At 43.0% G+C, this 23213-nt stretch overlaps 2 protein-coding genes across 6 annotated transcripts in view; one reads left to right on the plus strand and one right to left on the minus strand.

Moving 5' to 3' along the window:
* The window catches only part of MAST2 (microtubule associated serine/threonine kinase 2), a 159070-nt gene that overhangs the window by 54178 nt on the left and 81679 nt on the right, over window positions 1–23213 (minus strand). For 4 of the 5 annotated variants that reach the window (XM_055137924.1, XM_055137923.1, XM_055137926.1 and 1 more), the window contains exon 4: window positions 13758–13789. In XM_055137924.1, coding sequence (XP_054993899.1) covers window positions 13758–13789 — 32 coding nt within the window. Of the gene's footprint in view, window positions 1–791; window positions 981–13757; window positions 13790–23213 lie in introns of those variants that run through there. The other variant, XM_055137927.1, reaches the window with a different exon arrangement.
* On the plus strand, window positions 17567–18832 carry LOC101543630 (L-lactate dehydrogenase B chain-like). The gene is given in 2 exon segments (XM_055137928.1): window positions 17567–17773; window positions 17775–18832. Coding segments are annotated over 2 exon segments (984 nt in total). The 5' UTR covers window positions 17567–17642; the 3' UTR covers window positions 18628–18832.

The raw sequence follows: 23213 nt of genomic DNA on the forward strand, positions 1-23213 counted from the left end.
GAGACCTTCTACGTGAAATAAGCACCTTAGTGGGGTGACTTGTGGGACCAAGTTAGCTAGTGTGCCTCAGTGGAGTTCAGCTGGTTCCCAGAGATGGAGAGTGATCTGCCAGAACAGGAAAGGAGACACAGTAGGCAAAAATAGATTTCTCCATATACAAAAAGAGGAAAGCAGTTTCTAACACATAACCCATCCGAGATACTTAAGCCTGTCTATGCCACCTCCATCTCTTCTATTCAAGGAGAAAACAAAGTGGCAGAGCTAACCGAGCATCATTTTGAAACTAAATGGGCATCACTTTGAAACGGTGACACACTCATCCTAATTATGAGAAAGTTCAGGTGGGGTGTTTGCCTTGCATGTGATCGACCTGGGTTCAATTCCCTGCACCCCATATAGTTTCTCGAGTCCCACAAGGAGTGATCTCTGAGTATAGCCTGGTGTGGCCTCAAAACAAAACAAAACAAAAATTTCCTGTATGTAAAACATGAGGTGAATTGGACTACTCTAACCTTTAGAGACCTGAGCATTCATTCGATGCTTCCCCTGGCGGTGATGAGAAGGCTGTCCACAGGCAGAAGAGGCATAGATCGAAGTACTGATATACATCTTTACTCTCTCCTGGTATTTGAAGGTATCAGAGATCTGTGAAGTTCCTTCTACTCTTCTCTGGACAGGGCATGGCTTTTACTCAGTTACTCCCCATTATTAACGACAAAGATTAGGGTTGTAACTATCAGGCCAGAAGCAACTGCCCAGGCCAATGTTCACATCACATCATGTTTCCTTACCTCCACTGCAGTGGGCGGCTGGAACAGGGGCTGCCAGGGTTGCTATGGGCTTGTGGGTTCAGGAAAAAGGCAAAAGGAGAAGTAGCCAGAGCACAGTCAGCACTAAAGGGGACTTTTGTGAGGGACAGGGCTGGAGCCGATGTGGGAGAAAACATGTGCTGGTTTACTTCAGATCCTCGGCCAAAAGTAGAGATTCTGACAAGGCACCACAGTAGGAAAAAAAACATGGTCAGTGATAAATTCTCAACCAAAAAAGAAACAGAAGCAAAGTGGGTTAGTTTAGACAAGAGACTCAAGAAAAGAGAACAACAATTAAAAATCATTCTCAAATGCTCTATCTTAGCACCTGTTTTTAGCACAAAATGGCCATTAAGATTAAAATTTAATGCAGAATTAAAACCCAAAATTTAAGCTCCAAAGTGTGTTATGTCCTAATGAGGACCATTATTTTTAGTGTAAAATGATATGCTAAACACAGGCAGATGGTGAGTATAGATTTCTACTCTTCTACTCTGTTGATAACTTATAAATGTGTCACGAATCCAAAAAAATGGATAAATCCACAGCATTTTATTGCTATGGTAGCAGAATGGTCTCTAAATAAATATCACATTTAACTACAATATTTTATTTCCAAGAGAAACAAAAAGCACATAAGCACTGGATCTGCTTTAAAATGTTCACTTCCTATTTTGTTACTCTTAACTGCTTGGATATGGATATGGTAACATTCTATTTATGCTTAATCACATGCATTCAAAGAAAAGCTTTACCTTTCTACTTATTATATCTTCAGCAGACTTCTTTATATTTCTTAGACAGATATACAATGTGAGACACAGGGTAACAGGATGTGATGGGTAGCAGACAGCTATTTAAAATTACAGGCGTGCTCAAATTTCTACAAATCCAATATATTAAAAAATTGGAAGAAGTGAAAATGTTAATTTTGGGCTAATTTCTCATTTTAAAAAGGAATTTTCATTTTGCTGAAGAACAAGTACAAAAAGGAATTCAGTAGTATATGTATATAAGCTAGAATTAATGAGAATTAAAAACTAAGTGCTTTCAACCTGACTAGTAAAAGTTTTACTAAATTTTAGAAGTCTTTCATCACATCAAAGGTTTAGCCATTTTGATGAATATATGCTAGTTACAAACATATATGAAAATCAAATTTCATTCTCTTTTTGTTCCTAAATATATATTAATATATATATATTTATATATATATAAATATATATATAAATATATATTATATATATTACTACTATACATAATGCTATTATAAACTAAGTCTAGAATCTTAAAAGAATTGTTAGTGGTCTAGTAATTTTTTATAGCAGGGACACAATGACACAAGACAACATGCTCAGGGGCCAAGTGACATCAGGGATCAAACCCAGGTCCTCGTATGTGTGCTTTACCTCTGGAGCCACATGCAGGTCCCTTAAAAGGATTATTTTGGTGCACCATGCTGTATCTGGGCAATGCCTAACGTTCAGTGAAAAAATTACAATATTTACTACGACACGCACCCTCTCTATCCTGCAAATTATGCAGAGGGAGTTCAAGACACCTCTCAGAGAGGGAATGGTGTCTACCGCACTCCCTTCCCTAACTTCCTGACTTGCTCATCAGGCATTCACTCAGAACTTCTTCATGAATTAAGCTAGAGCAGCTCTTAGACTACTCTGAAGTGGAAAGTCTTCTATTTTTGGCTTGGAAATCCTCACATAAGCACTCTCTATTGGCCAACAGAGAAATAAAATTCTGGTCACACCCTAAAGGATTCAGGTTTGAACCTGCAAGGGCAGATGTGGGGTTCTGAAAGGAAGGTCAGAGACAGAAATACAATACCAAAGGAGAAGATACTGTTCCATTTGTTTCTCACACTCCTGGGACTTGTATATGCAGCCTTGATGGTAACTTTACATATGTATTTGCTTTCAAGGCAGAAAAAAATATCTTTTGGTAACCCAGTTCTCCAAGCATCAAAGAACTTCTAAAATGACCTCTAACTCAGTTTTTTAGAATTAGAAATCCTGTATGCTCCTGTCAGGGAATACTGTCTTGACCTTGAACTTATAAAGCCAGCACAGCCCCCTTCCTGAGTGGCATATCCAAAGTAGTCTTTATACAAATGAAAGTGTGTTAGTTGGCATTAGTTCTTTTCCTAGAACCTGCTAGTTCCACTCAGACCCCAGCCTCCTTACTGAATCCGCAGGCATGGCGCTCCCAGTCTCTCTCTCCTCCGTTTCATCATTTTTCTGGCTACTCAAGCTTTTGCCCTCTCACACTGGAGTCTTGGCAGGAGTTCTCTCACACAAGGGGTATGCCCTCTAGTAAACCAAAGGAAACTTAGAAAAGTTTCCCAAACAGGAGAAAATTAAAGCACTTTTCTTTAAAATTAAAAGTGAACTCTCCCACACCCCCAACAAAAGGCCTAAGAGCTCAGGAGGCAACTGTGAGGAGTCCCAGGTCTCGAATCAGCTGTCTGCTTGACATCATTCACACTCAGCCTGTGACAAATCAGAGCCTCGGAGAGCACCTAGTTCCTCCTCAGCGACAAGCACTAAAAACTCCCTCCCCCACCACATCCCACCCTGAGCCTGGCAACCGTCAAGACTGGCAGGAAGTGTACATTCCAACTTGGAAACTCACACTGTGACCGAAACACTATAACCAGGAGGCCAGGGCCAGGCTAGAACAGCTGCTGTGGTGGGCAGGAGACTGAAGGCGCATATTAGGGATCCCAGATTAGTAATTAATGAAATAAGTATGTCTGGGCATTTCTGCAACATTATTCACTCTCAAGCCCACCCCTGGTGAGAGTGAGTCTTAAAATTAGAACCGAAGGCACAGGGTTTATTCTAAATCTGACCAATTTACAAGTAAATGGGTGGGGTTCTTTTTTTTTTTTTTTTTTGGCAAGGTGGAGGTGGGGGGCTGCTGGGGATCAGTCTCGGCCTCCTGTATGCAGAGTATGTGTTCCAGGCAACTGAGTTATCTCTTTGGCCATTTGCTTGATTTTAAATCCAGCAGATAAAGTGGATTTTTAAATCTGAGCTATAATGCATAATGCCATACAACATTAATTCTATATGAACTAATATTGGATACTTGTTTATAATACTGTACACATTTGGAAAAACTTTTAACAACGTTTTTAATTGCATTTCTAATATATTTCAATCACTTGCTAATCTCATGGTAAGAAAAGTCATAAGGTTAAGAAAGTAAGGGGGCCGGAGCAATAGTTTGACAGGTTTGCCTTCCATGGCAGTAGACACGGGTTCAATCCCCCAGAACCCATAAGGTCCCCAGGGCCCACTAAGAGTTATCCCAGAGCACAGATCCAGGAATAAGTCCTGCGCACTACTAGATGTGGCCCCCCAAAACATAAGGATTAGCCCTCCATGGGAAATTAGATGGATAGGGATAAGAAAGTAAGGGGCGGGCTTGAGCAATAGTGTAGCAGGTAAGTGTTCGAGCCCTAGCACCCCATTGGTCCCCTGAGCCCGCCAGGAGTGATCCCTCAGCCTAGGCAGAGCCAGGAGTAAACCCTGAGCACCACAAGGTGTGGCCCCAAAACAAAAACAAAAACAAAAAAAAGAAGAAAAAGAAAGTAAGCCTCGAGGGGAAGAGTACTGGAGGGAAGACACTGGCCTTCCCAGAAGCCAACCCAGCACAAGGATCCGCTGAGTCCAGCCAGCGGATGGATGCTAGGGCAATACTGGCCTAGGTGAGGGAATGCAATAAGGGAGAGGAATTATATCTTATGTCCTTCGAGACCTAACCCAAGAAGACAACGCTTTACTGCCAGGGTTCAGCTCATCCCCACGCAGAGCACTCTCTTTAAGGGAAGTTCAACACTTACTGGCAAAAACATCCGTTAGTGTCAAACAGCCCTGTAGCTAGGTCAGCTCGTCCTAGCGGGTCTCACATTACAGGTGCAGAGCAAGAATTGAGAGTAAAGTCTTGATAGGCTCACGGCTGACCCCTGTTCCATGCCTGACACCATTTTACGGTCTCCAGAACACCACTGGCAGGGGAGGCTCCACATTTCCCTAGGCCCTCTGAGCGCAGCAGGCAATTGTCGGTATAGAAACGGAAACATCCACGCTTCCTATTCAACTCACACCACTACCGAGTAACAAAAGCACCCTCAGAGCCTCTGCATGGCTGTTTCTCTTGGGAATTACATAAACACAAGAAAACGAATTAATTGCAGAAGCAGGATAGTTTCTGTCACCACTGATTTGGTATTTTGCTCTTCCAAAATGGCACCCTAAAAACTCCAGTTCAGAGACTAACACTGTCCAGACCCCCAGGAAAGCACTTTCCTCAGCTCTCTTCCTGGTTTAAGGAAAACCCTGTCAGATTACTATTTATAGACTGTGAAGATGCCTAAAGTTACAGAAAATCTGAGTAGCAGAGGCTTCTAAGCAAACACAAAATTAAATGAAATGTCAAATCCTTCCTCTCACATAGTATGAATATAAAAGACTTATTAACTAATACATGCATTGTGTCTGATGACAGCCAAAAACATTCATTTGCTTGATTTGTTTCTGTTTCAAAGTGAGTTGTAATTTAGTTCAGTATTCTGACAGAGCAGGTGGCAGGTAAAAAACACTGTGCAGAACTAAGAAATTCACATGACAAGTAAACTTATTTGCATGCCAGTGATAACCAGTTTCTTCACTTATCTTTGTTTCCTTGTATCCTAGTTTTAATTTGCGCTTTTTTTTATATATAAGATTTTATTCTAACCTAGCATTTTTTTGTGGCGCTGTAATGGGATCAAACTATGGGGATAGCTTCACGCATGTAAGGCATTCACTCTACCACTGAACATGCCCAGTCCCCAGTTTTTTTGGTTTAGTTTTGGTTTGGGCTTTGGCCCCCATCTGGGGCTACTCTTAGCACAGTGCTTGGTGGGTGCTCCTGGCAATGCCTGGGCGGGGTTGGGGGGAATCACGTAGTGCCGGGAATCTAACTTAGGGCTCCCACATGCAAAGCCTACACACCAGTCCTTTGAGACAGCTCCCTGTTTTTAGTTTTTAATGCAGTAGCAGAGATTTGTACTTTTAGCTATTTTAAAATTATGAATATTTATAAGTTTTCCAAAATTTCCCTCTACATATCCATTGAACTGCATGTTATAAAGTTGGATACACTTAGCATTTGTTGTCATTTTAATCTTTGTTTTTTGGGTCACCACCTGGCTGTGCACGGGGCTTACTCCTGCCTCAGATCAGGAATCACTGGTAAGCTTGGGGCACCATATGGGGTGCCAGGGATTGAACCAGGGTCAGCCATGTGCAAGGCAAACCCCCCAATCGCTATATAATCTCTCTGGCCTCATAATATTAATCTTATTCATCATACCCTTTCAGCCATTATAGTATCAAATTTCAAAAACAGTAACATTTCCCCATAATGAGAAAGTAATTCATATAGAATTAAGTTTTCACTTATGCTCATGTAATGCACTGTGTTGGCCTGGTGGCCCCTAGAACCTCCGGGCCAACATAAGGACCACCTAACTGTCGAGACCAGCACTGCCAGACTGAGTGTTTCAGGCCTCCAGGTCCCCAAACACTGCCAGGAGAGGGGACCAGTCCTCACCACTAATGTCATCAAACAAAATTTATTAAAGACTCCGCAAACCTAATTTCTATAAACTAAAACCACCAAAGTAGAAACAAAAATTGTACTGTATGGGCATATACAATGGATACTATTCCTCATAGTTCTGGTGGCTGGGAAGGTCAAGATCAAGGTGCCGGCAAATGTGGTTCCTTATGAAGGCTGACTTCCTGGGTTGCAGAGAGTAAAAGACAACAAGAAAGGGTGGTCTGGTTTCTCTTGCTCTTCCTTTAGTGACATAAATCCCAAGGAAATTTAATTATGTTACCAAAGACCCCTAATTCCAAATATCATCAAACGGAGGAGTAGGCCTTCAAAACTAAACTTTAGCAGACATAGAGATTCAGACCATAATACTGTTACACAAGCTATTCCAAAACCAACAGTTTATTAACTGTCTTCATTTTGTGACTGACTGGGGTCCTCTGGGTGGTCTCAAACACTTTTAAACTCTTATTTATTGACTTACTTAAAGATATTAATGACAAGTGTATGCACGTTAACATCTTAGTAGCACTGTAGCGCTGTTGTCACGTTGTTCATCGATTTGCTCAAGTGGGTGGGCACCAGTAACATCTCCATCCTGAGACTTGTTGTTACTGTTTTTGGCATATTGAATACGCCACGGGTAGCTTGCCAGGCTCTATTGTGTAGGTGGGATACTCTCGGTAGCTTGCTGGGCTCCCCGAGAGGGACATAGGTATCGAACCTGGGTTGGCCGCATGCAAGGCAAACACCCTAACCACTGTGCTATCGTATCAGTCCTAACATTATCTTAGTATTATTATTAAATTATTTCTTACTTTGAAGAAATAAGAAATTAGAAAAAGAAATAAGAAATAAGAAACTCGGGGCTGGAGTGATAGCACAGTGGGTAGGGGTGTTTGCCTTGCATGAGGCTGACCCGGGTTCGATTCCCAGCATCCCATATGGTCCCCTGAGCACCGCCAGGGGTAATTCCTGAGCACAGAGCCAGGAGTAACCCCTGTGCATCGCTGGGTGTGACCCAAAAAAAGCAAAAAAAAAAAGAAATAAGAAACTCTCCAACTATAAATATGTTTCAAATAGTAAAGGAGATTAAAATAAAAAATTAGCAGTGGCTGGAGCAATAGTACAGTGGTATGGTGCTTGCCTTGCACGCAGCAGACCTTGGTTCAAGCCCTATCATCCTATATGGTCCCCTGAGCACCACCAGGAGTAATTCCTGATTGCAGATCCAGGAGTAACCCCGAGTATCACTGGGCATGACCCAAAAACAAACAAAAGAACAAAAATTAGGAAATTAATTTTGTTTCCCATTGCCATGAACTGGTTAAAACTTTTTAAACTATGAAGTGGTTATAATCTTTTTGTTTGTTTTAGAGCCATACTGGCTATGCTAAGGAGACCATATGGAGAGCCAGGGATAAAACTACGATTGGTGCATGTAAGGCAAGTACCCTTGTACTATCTCTCCAGCCCTTGTTAAAATCTCAGCAAAATGGGGGCCAGAAGGGATAGCATAGTAGGTAAGGTACTTGCCTGCACACAGCCTACCTGGATTTGAATCCCTGGCATCCCATATGGTTCCATGAGCCTACCAGGAATGATTCCTGAGTGGAGAGCCAGGAGTAACCCCTGAGCATTGCTGGATGTGCACCCTCCCTCCCCCGAAAAAGAAAAAAAACAAAAACACTTCAACAAAACTAACTGAAATTTGATAGGCCAGCTTCATTGGCTTAAACTATTTAGTTTGGGATTTTTATTTTATTGAAGAAATGACTATAGTTAAATGTTATATTGTTTTCTGCGCAATACGCCAGGTTAACAAAAATGTTGTGTCTTACCAGAATATTTTTCTATGCTATATGTAGGTTTACTATGTTCTTGATTATTTAAGAAAGCAAATAAACTAGGGCTGGAGCAATAGTACAGGGACAAAGGTTAAGCCACTTGTCTTGCAACTGGCTAATCCAGTTTCGATCTCTAGCACTGTAAATGATCCAAGAACCACCAGGGTCTCTGCAGAGCAGAGAGCCAGGAGGAAGCTCTAAACACAATGGGTATGACCCAAAATAAATAAAAAAGGTAAAAGAACACAAACTAAAGTTCTTCATTTGAAAGGCTATGATTATTTAAAATTGTGTTTTCTGTTTATTTTGTTTAAAAACTACGTATTTGTTTCTATCTTCTCCTTTTTGGGGTGATGAAGGCAAATCCAGCTGTGCTCAAGGATTACTTTTGGCTCTGTGTTCAAGGGTTACTCCTGGCAGTGCTCAGGGAACCATATGAAATACCAGAGATGGAACCTGAGTTGGCCATATGCAAGCCAAGAACCCTATATACTGTATTATCACTCTGGCCCTAGGGATTATTTCTTAAGCACCAACATTACTATATTAAGTATTTCACCAACAACTCCAGGAAATTTTACCTCTGCAAAATCAGGTCCTCAATATAAAAAGCAATAAAATATAAAAAGCAGTAAAAGAAAGCATACACACATATAGGGGGCGCCCTGGCACTGCTCAGGGCTTACTACCGGCTCTACTCCAGAATTACTCCTGATGGGTTCAGGGGACCATATGTGGTGTCTGGAACCAAACAGAGGTCAGCTATGTGTAAGGTAAACACCCTATCTGCTGTACTATCTCTATAGCTCCTCTTTACTATATTTTTAAATACCTAATAATATTTTTTAGATATCCCAGAGCATCTCCTGAAAGAGCATCACTTTTTTTTTCATTTTGGTTTTTGGGCCACACTTGGCTGTGCTCAGGGTTTACTTCTGGCTCTGTGCTCAGAGAATCACTATTAGCAGAGATGAGGGGAAGGTAAGGGGTGCCTAATGCAAGGCAAGCACCTTAGTTGCTGTACTATTTTCCTGTTCTCAAGAAATAAAAATTTGGGGCCGGAGCGATAGTACAGTGAATTGGGTGTTTGCCTTGCGTGTGGCCAACCTGGGTTCGATGCCCAGCATCCATATGGTCTCCTGAGCATAACACCAGGAGTGATTCCTGAGTGCAGAGCCAAGAGTAACCCCTGAGCATCACTGGGTGACTCAAAAAGCCAATAAATAAATAAATAAAATTTTTTCTTTCACATGTGAAAAGAAGTGGTAGAAGTAACTAGGTTTCCATTATATTCAATTACTGATGTATTTTATGGGGGAAGTTTCAAATTTTACTCTTCAGTATAAACTGGCACAGTTGGGCCAGACAGATAATAGCTGGGTTTGATCTCTGGCCCCCAATGAAGTACCTCCAAAGTGGCCTGGTGGTCCCTGGGATCGAAGAATTGAAGCAGCACCCTCAAGCCCTAGCACTGAACTTCTGGCCCATTTGGCCAACTATTGCCAGGGGCACGTCTAGTCTACCTGGTTACCACTTGGAAAATCCAGAAAAAAAAGACATAATTTTGTATCAGTAAAATGCTATTAATATGAACCATCTGAAAAATTTATGACTTATGAGAAGTTCCCAGAGATAAGTCAATGCCTGCTTTACCATGTTTCTGTTTTTTCTTTGTAGGGTATTTTGTAAAATTTTAGGGAATATTTTAGTGCTAGCCATCTTAGTTACTTCTTCATTTTCTTGTTTATTTTGGGGGGATGGAGTCTGACCAGCAGGACTTGATGGACCATAAGATGGCACGGATCAAACCCTGGGGCCTGCAAGCAGAGCATTCACTCACTCTAATGAGTTATTTCCTGGTTCCCCACAGTTATTATTTTAAATGTTTATTCAGTAATAACTTCACTTTTAAAAATTTGAATCTAGAATTTATCTTCTATGTCAATGAAGCTGGGTTTGGTTGATTTTGGGTCACACCAGGTGGTGCTCCAGGGCTACACCTGGCTTAATGCTCAATGAACCACCATTGCTAATGATTGAAGCTAGGCTTTCTTCATACTGTAGAGTAACATTGGTTTGTCATTTCTCCCCTGGCCACAGGGAGCTTAGGTTTATTGGGTTACACCACTCACAGTGCTCCCGAGGTACTCCCATTCCTGTGTGTTTATCTTTGACCTCTTCTCTGTGCTCTGCTGCCCCAACCAGTCTTCTAAGGACCCTGGGTTTTGTATTTGTAAGTGAAATATTGCTTTTCTCTTTCCCTTATGTCCTTTTGCATAGTTTACTTCAGAGCAATGTCTTTTTTGTACAGACACAGGAAGACAGTTAATGCTATGCCTTTATAACTTGGGAGTTAATTGATTCCAAATAATATTTACTCTTGGGCATCTCTCATATTTTCTCAACTTAATTCTCAGTTGCCCTTAGTTCCTACCACCCCAAAAGTAGGGTCTCAACGAAGGGACTGGACAGACCCAGGGCAAGCTGTGAGCTATCCTGGCATTTAAACGGGCCAAGCCAAGCGCCACAATAAGTAACTATAAGTTAAGAGCATGGTCTTGGACAAATTCTGTCATGATCCAAAGAGTAACAACTGGATTAGGACCTTGCTCAGGTTAGGAAAGACTAATCTGGTCTGAGCACTGTAGTCTGGGATCTGTACTGAGATGTCCCCAGGAGAGCCACCCACAAGCTTAATGTATCTCTTACTGTGCCCATTAATACAGAATGATTAATACTAAGAAGCAGAATTAAGATGAATATTTAAAAAGTTGTTGGACTAAGGAAAGGAGAAACACACCCCTAGAAAATATTTAGCCTTTGAGCAGATCTTCTAGCTACAGGAGATATTTGTCTTACCTTAGAAGAGCTTCCCTTGGAAGGAAGGGCTTTCATATGTTGATTGTGCTACCTGACCTGGGTGTAGTTTCTACCCCCAGTGCTTGGAGACTGGGAGCTAGACTAAGGTTTCTAGACTGAGCATGCAGAGAGACTAACATGGGGGACAGGAGGAATAGGGAGTGGGTGAGACTGGAAGGAAGCAGATGGAGACAAGATTGGAATAAACAGCAACTGATCACCAACCAGCCTGGTGTGGGGAAGCGGCTCATGGCCACAAACACACGTGGCGGGTGAGAGAGACCACACCACATCACTCACTTACTTATTTTGCAATCACACAACATACAATGCACACGCTTCAACCTACTGAGCTATCGAGCTCTCTCAGGTCAATGTAATTTTATAGGAATATGTAAGTTGGATCGGTGCCGCATAGAGGCTCTTTCAGGGTCAGGGAATGAAACCCATCATTGCTACTGATTTTGGCACCGTTGGGAAGGACGAGTAAAAGAGGCATCTAAAATCTCAGGGCTAGGACGAATGGAGACAGTAGTGAGACCGCTCGAGAAAATCAACGATCAACAGGATGATGATGATGATAATGTAAGTTGGATCAGGGAAATAGCTCAAAGGGCTTGATACTTATGATCTGCATACCAGAGGCCTGGCTAGGACTACATGGTCCCTCAATTAACAAGCCAGGAATAGCTTCTGAGTACTGCCAGGTACAACTCAAAACTGAAAACTATGCCAAGGACCTACTCCAGATTCACTTAATTTTTTAATTCAGTATCCCTACTATAGTTTAGATATGGTTTTTTTCTTCTTTTTGCTTTCTGGATCACATCCAGCGATGCACAGGGGTCACTCCTGGGGCTCTGCACTCAGGAATTACTCCTGGCGGTGCTTGGGGGACCATATGGGATGCTGGAAATCAAACCCGGGTTGGCCGTGTGCAAGGCAAACGCCCTACCCGCTGTGCTGTCGCTCCAGTCCCGGGAAACATTACTCTTATAAGCTTTCGTCAGTCTTTCTCATTTACTTATCAGTATTAAGCTGATCACAGTTATTTTAAGTCTCATTCTCTCTTACACTGAGTTCAGGATTTCAAGAATGTCATGTCTCGGATTCCCGTAGGAAAGGGCTGTGGCAGGTATATCAAACTGTTGACATTTCACAGAACAAATTCTTGGGTACAAGTCTCTGATGCCATTGCCTGGACAAGTGGATAACTTCCAGACCATTCCAGCAGACTAAGTCAAATGACCAGAACTCTTTTTACTCAAGAAGCACACTACTGACCTAAGATCCAATGAAATAAGTATCAATTCCACAGACTGAGTAAATTACCAGGAGGTGACTGCAGTTGGAATACTGTCTGAGAGTCCATTTTCTGAATATAGGATGAAGTCTACCACCCATCTAAACTGGAGGTTACAAAATTATTTGGCCTATTAATCCTGTAACAATATTACACTAGGGGCCAGATCAATAGTGCAGCAGGCAGGGCGCTTGTTTTGCATATGGCTCACCAGGGTTCGACACCCAGCACCACATTTAATCTCCTACTAAGCTCTGCCAGGAGTGATCCCTGGGCACAGAGCCAGGAGTAAGACCTGAGGACTACCAGGTAGAGCTTCAAAACTAAACTAACAAAATCCCAACAAAACTAAAAATAACATTACTTGCCCCTTTCTTCTTTGGGGGGAGGCACACCTGGCGATGCCCAGAGGTTACTCCTAGTTTGACACTCAGAAAATCACTCCTGGTGGTGCTTGGGGGACCATCTGGGGTGCTGGGGATCCAACCTGGGTCAGCCAAGTGCAAGGCAAACACCCTACCTACTGTACTATTTCTCAAACAGAATAAAGAAGGAACTTCATTCAACCACTACTGTATTCTAGTATCTAGAATAATGGCTGCATATAAAAGGACCTAAATATAGTTCAATTGATAGATTAACTTGAACAAACAAAATAAGTATAGAAAAAAAGTCAAGCATAGGAGCTGGAGAGATAGCACAGTGGATAGGGTGCTTGTCTTGCACACAGCCAACCCATTCAGGCGAGATCAGGCACATTCAGGTATGGCCATAGACATCAGCCAACCCGTCCAATCCTGGCATCCAATATGGTCCCCTGAGCCCTTCCAAGAGTGCTCCCTGTGCACAGAGCCAGAAGTAATGCCTGAGTACTACCAAATGTGCCCTCTCCAACCCCCATAAATAAAGTCAAGCAAGTAACTTATTTTAGAAAACAAAAATTCTCAAGACTCATAGTGCCAAGACTCAAACACTGGTCTACCAGGGTTTGACTTATAGTTCTATGTTATTTCCACTTTCCAAGACGTTGGTTTAGCCTCATGGCTTCCCTGACCATGTAAGAGCCCACAGATTTAAAATCAAACAAACAAAACTGATGGCAGGGCCAGAGCAACAGTATACTATATGGTACCCCAAAGCTGCCAGAAGTGATCCCAGAATGCAGAGCCAGAAGAAACCCAAGCCAACCCAAGGTGTGGCCCCAAAACAACAAAAACTGTTTTTGAATGGGGTTCTTCAAGTCATACTGACAGTTTACAGAAAGGATTTCTAGACAAAATATCATAATAATTATAATGGTAATTATCATCTACTTACAAGCTGCCTCTTCTGGGAAGACTCAACTCCTTCTGAAAAACAAAACAAAAATGCAAGTTAGAGCCCAAGAGTCAGTAGAGGAATTAAGGCCTTTGCCTTACATAGGCCTAACCTGGCTCAATCCTGGGTACCACACTATAGCCCCCCGAGCACCACCACCCAGCAGTGATCCCTGAGCACAGAGCCGGGAGTAATCCCAGAGCACCACCAGGTGTGGCCCAAAAACACAAAACAAAACAACTCACAATTAGAAATAAGGATCCGTCTGAGTCCTACCAGTCTGCATTAAGTGTCCTAGGAAATTTACAGACCATCCTTAGAATGGTAAAGACAAGATTTTAAAATGATAACCCACTCATCTGTTTCTTAAATTTCAGTAAAATAAAGAGGAATCCAGTTAATTACTAATCTTTTCCAAAAAGGAAGTCTTACAAGAAACTTGCAACTTTTCCCCCACTAGATGGAACCATTTTGCCAGTGTAGGTTCCTTGGAAGGCCAGCCACAAACTGCTGATTAATTATAAAGGATACACATCATTAGAGTCAAGAATATAAAAGATAGTACTGTAGCACTGGCATCCCATTGTTAATCGATTTGCTTGAGCGGGCACCAGTGACATCTCCATTGTGAGACTTGCTGTTACTGTTTTTGGCATATCAAATACGCCACAGGTAGTTTGCCAGGCTCTGTGAGAGAGAGAAGGGAATCAAACCCAGGTTGGCCGCATGCAAGGCAAATGCCCTATAAAAGGTATGAAATAGAATTTTTTTAATTAGAAAATGTCTTCAACAGGGCTGGAGCGATAGCACAGCGGGTAGGGCGTTTGCCTTGCACACGGCCAACCCGGGTTCAATTCCCAGCATCCCATATGGTCCCCCAGCACCGCTAGGAGTAATTCCTGAGTGCAGAGCCAGGAGTAACCCCTATGCACTGCTGGGTGTGACCAAAAAAGCAAAAAAAAAAAATGTCTTCAACAAATAAACAGTCATAGTCATAGTACAGTCCCATTGTCATCGATTTGCTCCAGCAGGCACCAGTAACGTCTCCACTATGAGACTTGTTGATACTGTATTTGGCATATCGAGTATGCCATGGGTAGCTTGCCAGGTTCTGTTGTGCGGGTGGGATACTCTCGGTAGCTTGCCTGGCTCTCCAAGAGGGACAGAGGAATCGAACAAATAAATATAAAAAATGACAGCGGAGACTAGGGCTGAGAAGACAGGTCAGGGGTCAAGGCACATCACCGGACCCTGGTTCAATCTTTGGTGCTACATGGCTCCCCCATGCTTCCCCCAGCACTGCTGGATGTATACAAGGTGACACAGCTGGCGGTCCCCAGCACCCGGACAGTTTTGCATCCTTGGGCTCCTGCACTGAACTAATGGCCCCTCTGACCAAGAACTGCTACAAATGGAACCGCAAGCAACCCAGGGCACCACTGAGAAGTTCAAAATCAAAAATACAGATGACAACTACTGACTGCTGGTATAAGGAAGAACTGTTACATTAACATCTGGGAGCCCTGTTTTCCAAAATTATCATATCCACCTCCCATTATCCCCAGTTAACAACTATTTTTTTGTTTATGTTTTCCACAGATAGTTGTATTTTATTAACTCTATATCCCTAAATAATTCTTGGTTTTGTTTTACACACTCTACACAGTAAATAGAGATTACCCTTACATTGGACTGGAGTGATAGCACAGTGGGTAGGGTGTTTATCTTGCATGCGGCCGACCAGGGTTCAATTACTCCATCCCTCTCGGAGAGCCCAGCAGCAAGCTATCGAGAGTATCCATCCCACCCGCATAGCAGAACCTGGCAAGTTAACCGTGGAGTATTCGATATGCCAAAAACAATAAGTCTCACATGGAGACGTTACTGGTGCCCACTCGAGCAAATTGATGAGCAACGAGATGACAGTGATACAGTGGTACAGTGAAATCATTAATCCAGTACAATGATCCAGTTCACAAATTTACTTTATACTTATAATATTTATTTACCCATTCTCTGGTAAATAAAAACGTAATTTTCTTTCTAAGTTTTTCTCCTTATTAAAACGATACTCCTATGAACATGCTTACACTTGTTTCCTTATGTCATGTTTAAAACATTTCTTGGGGATCAGAGAGATAGTATAGTAAGTAGGGTGTTTGCCTTGCACATGGCCAACCCTGGTTTTATTCTCTACATTCCATACGGTCTCCCAAACACCATCAGGAGTAATTCTTTACATATATATTTTTTAATATTTTTTTTTCTTTTTGGGTCACACCCGGCAATGCACAGGGGTCACTCCTGGCTCATGCACTCAGGAATTAATCCTGGCGGTGCTCGGGGGACCATATGGGATGCTGGGAATCAAACCCAGGTAAGTCGAGTGTAAGACAAACACCCTACCTAATGTGCTATTGCTCCAGCCCCCACCAGGAGTAATTCTTTAAAAAAAAAAAAAAAAATTTATTTATTTTTAAATTTTATCACCATGTGGAAAGTTACAAAGTTCTCAGGTTTATGTCTGAGTTATACCGTATTCAAACACCATCCCTTCACCAGTGCCCATATTCCACCACCAAAATCCCCAGTATACCCCCGCCCCCGCCCCACACCCCAATGTATAACTGATGAATTTCACTTCATTTTCTCTTTACCTTGATTACGTTCCATATTTCAACACAAAACTCACTACTGTTGTGGGAGTTATACCCCCAAACAAGATAGCTCATACTAAGGAAGCATTTGATAGTTAGTTTTCCAATAAAAGATTGTATGTTTTCAGGTTTTAGAAAAGGTCGCAGGGTTGCGCGGCTCGGATGTGTCCCAGTCCCGAATTCCGGAGCCGTGTTAGTTGCTGCTTAGTGTTGCCAGGGCTCCATCTGGTGTACAGGCTGCACCTCCCAGGAGTAATTCTTGTGTGTGGAACCAGGAGTAATGCCTGAGCATCAGCAGATTTGGCCCCAAAACAAGAACAAGCAAAAAGGATAAGACACTTCTTGGAACTATATATTTTGAAAAGGAACTGCTGAGTCATAAAATATCTGAAAGTGCTCCCCCAAATAGTAATACCAATGTACTAACCCCCCTACACTTAAAAAAGTTCTCATATCTGTCTCCCAAATTCTGACACTTATAACCTATTCCCCACTCAACATCTCAAATGCAACATGTTCAAACCAAGTAATTTTTTTCCCCAAAAATTACTTGGTTTGGGGAAAACCAAGTAATTTTTAATAGCTCTCCCCATCTTGTGTAATAGTAATTCAATTCCTCTGATTCAGTTCAAAACCATGACATCTATTTAGACACCTGTTTCTTGGTGCTGGAGAGATTGTGGTACAGCAAGTAAGGTGATCATCTTGCACATGATTGATAAGGGTTCGATCTCTGGTACCATATAGGATTCCCAGAGCATGCCAGGAGTGACCCCTAAGCACAGAACCAGGAGCAAGCATTGAACACCACCGGCATGGCCCAAAACCAATAAATAAACAAATAAAATTCAGAATGCAACCATTTTAATTTTTTGTATGATCAATGATCCTAGGTTACTTATTAAGTGAGTTACAACATCAGTTCTGTAATGTATAGTTTCAATGTGATAGCTGATTTTTTTACTCTGTTCCATTGTACTATCAGACACTGTCATACCACACTGCCTAATTGGTAACTGGCACTTCTTGATAGTATATTTTGATCTTTACAAGGTTCACCTTTGTTGCTATTATTCTTTGTTGAATGAGAGCTATTCTTCAGGCTGTGCTCTTCTGATAAACTTGAGAATCACTTGTAGATAAAAACTTTTACATTGGCAGCGCCCCCGAGCCCCGCGCCAGACGTGCCTGACATTGTCTCCGGCCCCGCTGCTCCGCGCTGTGCACGATGGCAACCCTGAAGGAAAAGCTGATCGCTCCCGTTGCAAAGGAGGATGCTTCGATCCCGAACAATAAGATCACTGTCGTGGGCGTGGGGCAGGTCGGGATGGCGTGTGCCATCAGCATTCTGGGGAAGTCTCCTGGTGGATGTGCTGGATAAACTCAAAGGGGAAATGATGGATCTGCAGCACGGGAGCCTGTTTCTTCAGACCCCTAAGATCATGGCTGACAAAGACTACTCTGTGACGGCCAACTCTAAGATCGTGGTGGTCACAGCCGGGGTCTGCCAGCAGGAGGGAGAGAGCCGACTCAACCTGGTGCAGAGGAATGTCAACCTCTTCAAGTTCATCATTCCTCAGATCGTCAAGTACAGCCCAAACTGCATCATCATCGTGGTCTCCAACCCAGTGGATATCCTCACATACGTGACCTGGAAGCTGAGTGGGTTGCCCAAGCACCGAGTGATTGGGAGTGGCTGCAACCTGCACTCGGCTCGATTTTGCTACCTTATGGCCGAGAAGCTTGGCATCCACCCCAGCAGCTGCCACGGGTGGATTCTGGGAGAACACGGCGACTTGAGCATGGCCGTGTGGAGTGGAGTCAACGTGGCAGGTGTGTCTCTCCAGGAATTGAACCCAGACATGGGCACAGACCACGACAGTGAAAATTGGAAGGAAGTGCATAAGATGGTGGTGGAAAGTGCCTATGAGGTCATCAAGCTGAAAGGATATACCAACTGGGCCATTGGACTGAGTGTGGCTGACCTCATTGAAACCATGTTCAAAAATCTCTCCAGGATTCACCCCGTATCAACAATGGAGAAGGGCATGTACGGCATTGAGAACGAAGTCTTCCTCAGCCTTCCCTGTATCCTGAATGCTCGTGGCTTGACCAGTGTTATCAACCAGAAGCTGAAAGATGACGAGGTCGCACAACTCAAGAAAAGCGCCGATACCCTGTGGAACATCCAGAAGGACCTCAAAGACCTGTGACTGCAAGCTGCCAGGCTGTAGGAATGTGCAGGCGACACTGTGACGGACTCGGCGCCTTTAGTTTCCATCCATGTACATGCATCTCAGTCAGCTTTTATCTTCCTAAACATGTGAAAAGGGGGCACCCCAAAGTCAAAGCCCTCACTGGCTTAGTGCTTGCAGTATGAGCCTTTGAACAAATAATAAATTAATGACTGTAGTGTAAAAATAAATAAATAAATAAATAATTAAAAAATAAATAAAAACTTTTACATTACATGCCTTTCTAACTAGGGTTGATCTGGAGACAACTCACATCAACAGTAAGTGACTAATATACATTTCTCCATTTATTTATGTCTCTTTAGTACATTTTGATAAAGCTTAATCATTTTTCAAAGAAATTACATAAATCATTATTGTATTTATTCCTGGACTGGAGCGATAGCACAGCAGGTAGGGCGTTTGCCTTGCACGCGGCTGACCTCCATCCCTGTCGGAGAACCTGGCAAGCTACCAAGAGTATCCTGCCTGCACGGCAGGCGTATTCGATATGCCAAAAATAGTAACAACAAGTCTCACAATGGAGATGTCACTGGTGCCTGCTTGAGCAAATCGATGAGCAATGGGATGACAGAGCTACAGTGCAGTATTTATTCCTAGGACCTTATATACTCTGTTGCCGTTATAGTGTCATTTGGGGAGCACTCAGATCCAGAGGCCGCTCCCTGCCATACTTGGACAGGTGGGGCAAGTATTCTGAGGGCCACCCAAGCTGTATCAGAGGCCACCAAGGCCACACTGGCAATACTTGGGGATAACCAGGCTTATAACCAGTAGTGTTTGGATGAGGGTCAAAGGGCATTAAACTCAGATTAGCAGCACATGCCAGACACGTGTGTTAGCCCTTTGAGCTAGCTCCCTCAATAGCACTTTTCTCAAAAATCACACTGAGCATTCTCTTAATAAAACAACTTTCCTTCCCATATAATGTAAATTTTTTCTAAGAAAACAGAGGCCCCAGGGTTTGGGCACAAACCTGCCTCGAAAACATGAGGCTATGAGTTCCCCAAGCACCAGCCCACATGCTGAATGCAATCCAGGAAGCACAGTCTATTGTGACGCTCTGGTGCCACAGTAAAAAGTATATGATTACTTGTGCACACAAATACCTATGCAAGCATCATAATTAAAGTGTGCAACCATACCCAAGTGTTCAACCACTATAACAAAGACAGCTTCCAGAACAAAAAAGGAAGGGTAAAATATGAAATGAAATATTTAATTTTAACTACAAAAAAGTTTTAATGTTGAATTAACCAAGTTTTCTTTAGGATTCATTTCTCTTCTCAGACTCCTCAATGGGGTCCTGGGTGGAATAGCTCAAACAGCTGGATCATAGGAAATGAATGAGTACACAAGGCCCTGGGGAGGCCCTGAGTTCAACCCCAGTACCCCAGGGCCCCTGAGCAATGCCCCAGGGATTTCCAGTACTCCTAGGTATAAGCAACACTGCACTGTCACACAGGAGGGAGCACTGAACCAGCAGGCCAGAGACAGATGAGTAACCTAGAGAGTGCCCCTTTAACCCCCTAAACACTGAAGGGGAGGCTCCCCTAAATAAAATAACATGTAAAATCCCTTCTACAGTTACTGACTACCTCCTTGGAATCATTTGCAAAAAATCTCCTGTCTCATAGGAGTTTTTATCTTAGACTTATGTTCAGGTCTTCACATCCATTCTTTTTTTCTTTTGATGGGCTACACCCGGTGATGCTCAGGGGTTACTCCTGGCTCTACACTTACAAATCACTCTCTCTTTTTTTTTTTTTTTATTTTTGGGTCACACCCGGCAATGCACAGGTGTTACGCCTGGCTCCTGCACTCAAGAATTTCTCCTGGCAGTGGTTGGGGGACCATATGGGATGCTGGGAATCGAACCCAGGTTGGCCATGTGCAAGGCAAACACCCTACCCACTGTGGTATCACTCCAGCCCTAGAAATCACTCTTGGAGGTGTTCAGGGGAATTTATGGGATGCCAGGGATTAAACCTGAATCAGCTGCCCTGCTCACTGTACTCTCTGGTCCTTTCGCATCTATTCTTTCGGCCTGAAATACTTTTCTTATGTTTTGTTATACATCCCTATACAACAGATTAATCTCCCTTATTTCCTCAAGGGAGATTATTTTTACACTGTCCCCCTCTAAATCACCCCATTTTCTTACTCTAATTAGCTACTTGATTCTGTATTCTGGGAACAGAGACTCGTCTTGCTCAAAATAACATTCCTAGTCCCCAACACAATAGCTGGCTGGTAGCAAGAATTTGATGAATGACCAATGAATGTGATCAATTAACTAATCATCAGGTAAGTGATAATAGAGAATACTATTTCATTATCATCACTATGAGGTTCACACTCAGGTTCTACTCGTTTACAGTTTAACAATGAATAAAAACTGGAGTCGCAAAGGTAGTAGAGAGATTAAGGAACTTGTCTTGGAAGAGGCCAACCCTAGGTTGAGTCTTAGCACCGCATACGCCCCCTGAGCATGACTGAAAGTGACCCCTGAGCACAGAGCCAGGTGTAAGCCCTAAGCACTGCCAGACAGGGGCCCAAAAAGCAAAACCAAAAACATTTTAAAATTAGTTCAGCTATTAAAATTAGCTCAGGAAAAGCAGTTTCACTGAAGACTAGATGTCACTGTCACTGTCATCCCGTTGCTCATCGATTTGTTCGAGCAGGCACCAGTAACGTCTCTCATTGAGAGACTTACTGTTACTGTTTTTGGCATATCCAATATGCACGGGTAGCTTGCCAGGCTCTGCCGCGAGGGCTCAATACTCTCGGTAGCTTGCCGGGCTCTCCGAGAGGGGCGGAGGAACTGAACTCGATCGGCCGCGTGAAAGGCAAATGCCCAATCGCGATTATCATTTACTGGCAGGATTCTGACTGGTAGTTATTTGAATGAAGGTCAAAAAGAATGTTCCAGGGCAGAAAAATATTGCCTACATCAAAGAATCTACTAACGTCATTTACTACTCAGCCCTAAAAGTATCAATTTGTGCATCTCCTCAACTCTGGCGGCAAAAATATTTTTGTGCTAGAATGTACAAAAACCTCCACTTCCTATATAAGAAATATGCCATGCTCCAGGCATTATGGTGTTTCAACTCCACTTATTCATACTTGAGTGCCAATCTAGCTTGACATCTTAAGTCAAGGGGAAAATCAATGCATACGCAGCTACTGAACTCCTCTGAAACTCAAATGTCTTTCATTCTTCTAGCTTTATTTTCTTATTCCATAAAATTCACATGTCACTATACTCTGAGAACAGGTTTTGATGATGGAGTATTAGCATTATACAATAATATTAAGAAACATGGGAGAAATATAAAATGTGATGTTTGAAAAAATTATGCCCACAAAAGCCTGAGCATCAATATTTATAGCAGCTTTATTCCTAACGTCAAAACTTGGATAAGTAAACTTCCTTGGAAGGAAGGAAGGAAGGAAGGAAGGAAGGAAGGAAGGAAGGAAGGAAGGAAGGAAGGAAGGAAGGAAGGAAGGAAGGAAGGAAAGAAGGGAGGGAGGGAGGGAGGGAGGGAGGGAGGGAGGGAGAAGAGAGAGAAGAAGGAAGGAAGGGAGGAAGGAAGGAAGGGAGGAAGGAAGGAGGGAAGGAAGGAAGGAAGGAAGGAAGGAAGGAAGGAAGGAAGGAAGGAAGGAAGGAAGGAAGGAAGGAAGGAAGGAAGGAAGGAAGGAAGGAAGGAAGGGAGGGGCCATAGACATGCCTCCATACCCCGAGCCAAGTGGTTTTATTGTGGCATCCCAGAGGAGGCAAGGGGGTAAGGGTAAGGCCCCTCCCTGACCCAATCCAGGCCCGGCAGCTGAAAACCTCCAGTACTCAACCGCAGACATGCTCAGGCCACTCTCCACACACTCAGAGGAGCCTCATGAATGAATGAATCTGTTCTTGGACATCTCATACTTTATTTTTATTTCCAGACTTTCATTGATTTATTGAATCATCATGAGAACAGTTACAAAGTTTTCAAGTTTAAGTCTCGGTCATACAATGATCAAACACCCATTCCTTCAGCAGTGCACATTTTCCACCACCAAGAACCCCAGTATACCCCCCATCCCACCCCTCCCCCTGCCTGTGTGGCAGATGATTTCCACTTTACTCTTTCTCTACTTCAATTACATTAAATATTTCGACAAAAGACCCACTATTATTATTTAGAATTTTCCCCCAACAATCAGACCTGCCAAAAAGGCATCATTAGATAATGTTTTCTATTGCTGATTATGAAGAGCATATGATGTCGCGCAATTTTGGATTTCTGATATTTTAGTAATTAAGTCTGGCAGGATTTCTGCCCAAAGCTGCTGGGTTCCGAGACTGGCTTGTGTGCCTCTGGGATCATGGCTGTTCAGGAGCCAGAGGAGTCATTCATGGGCGGCAACTCAGGGTTTCGTCCGGGTGGGGAGAAGGGCCAGTTCCACCCCCTCATCCCATGAGGCCTAGCGTGTCTCGTCACTGCAGGCTTGTACCTGACTGTCCAATAGGCTCTGAAAGATGGTGGCCACCATGCCAC

Source organism: Sorex araneus, chromosome 5 (genome assembly GCF_027595985.1).
Source record: "Sorex araneus isolate mSorAra2 chromosome 5, mSorAra2.pri, whole genome shotgun sequence".
Classification (NCBI taxonomy): domain Eukaryota; kingdom Metazoa; phylum Chordata; class Mammalia; order Eulipotyphla; family Soricidae; genus Sorex; species Sorex araneus.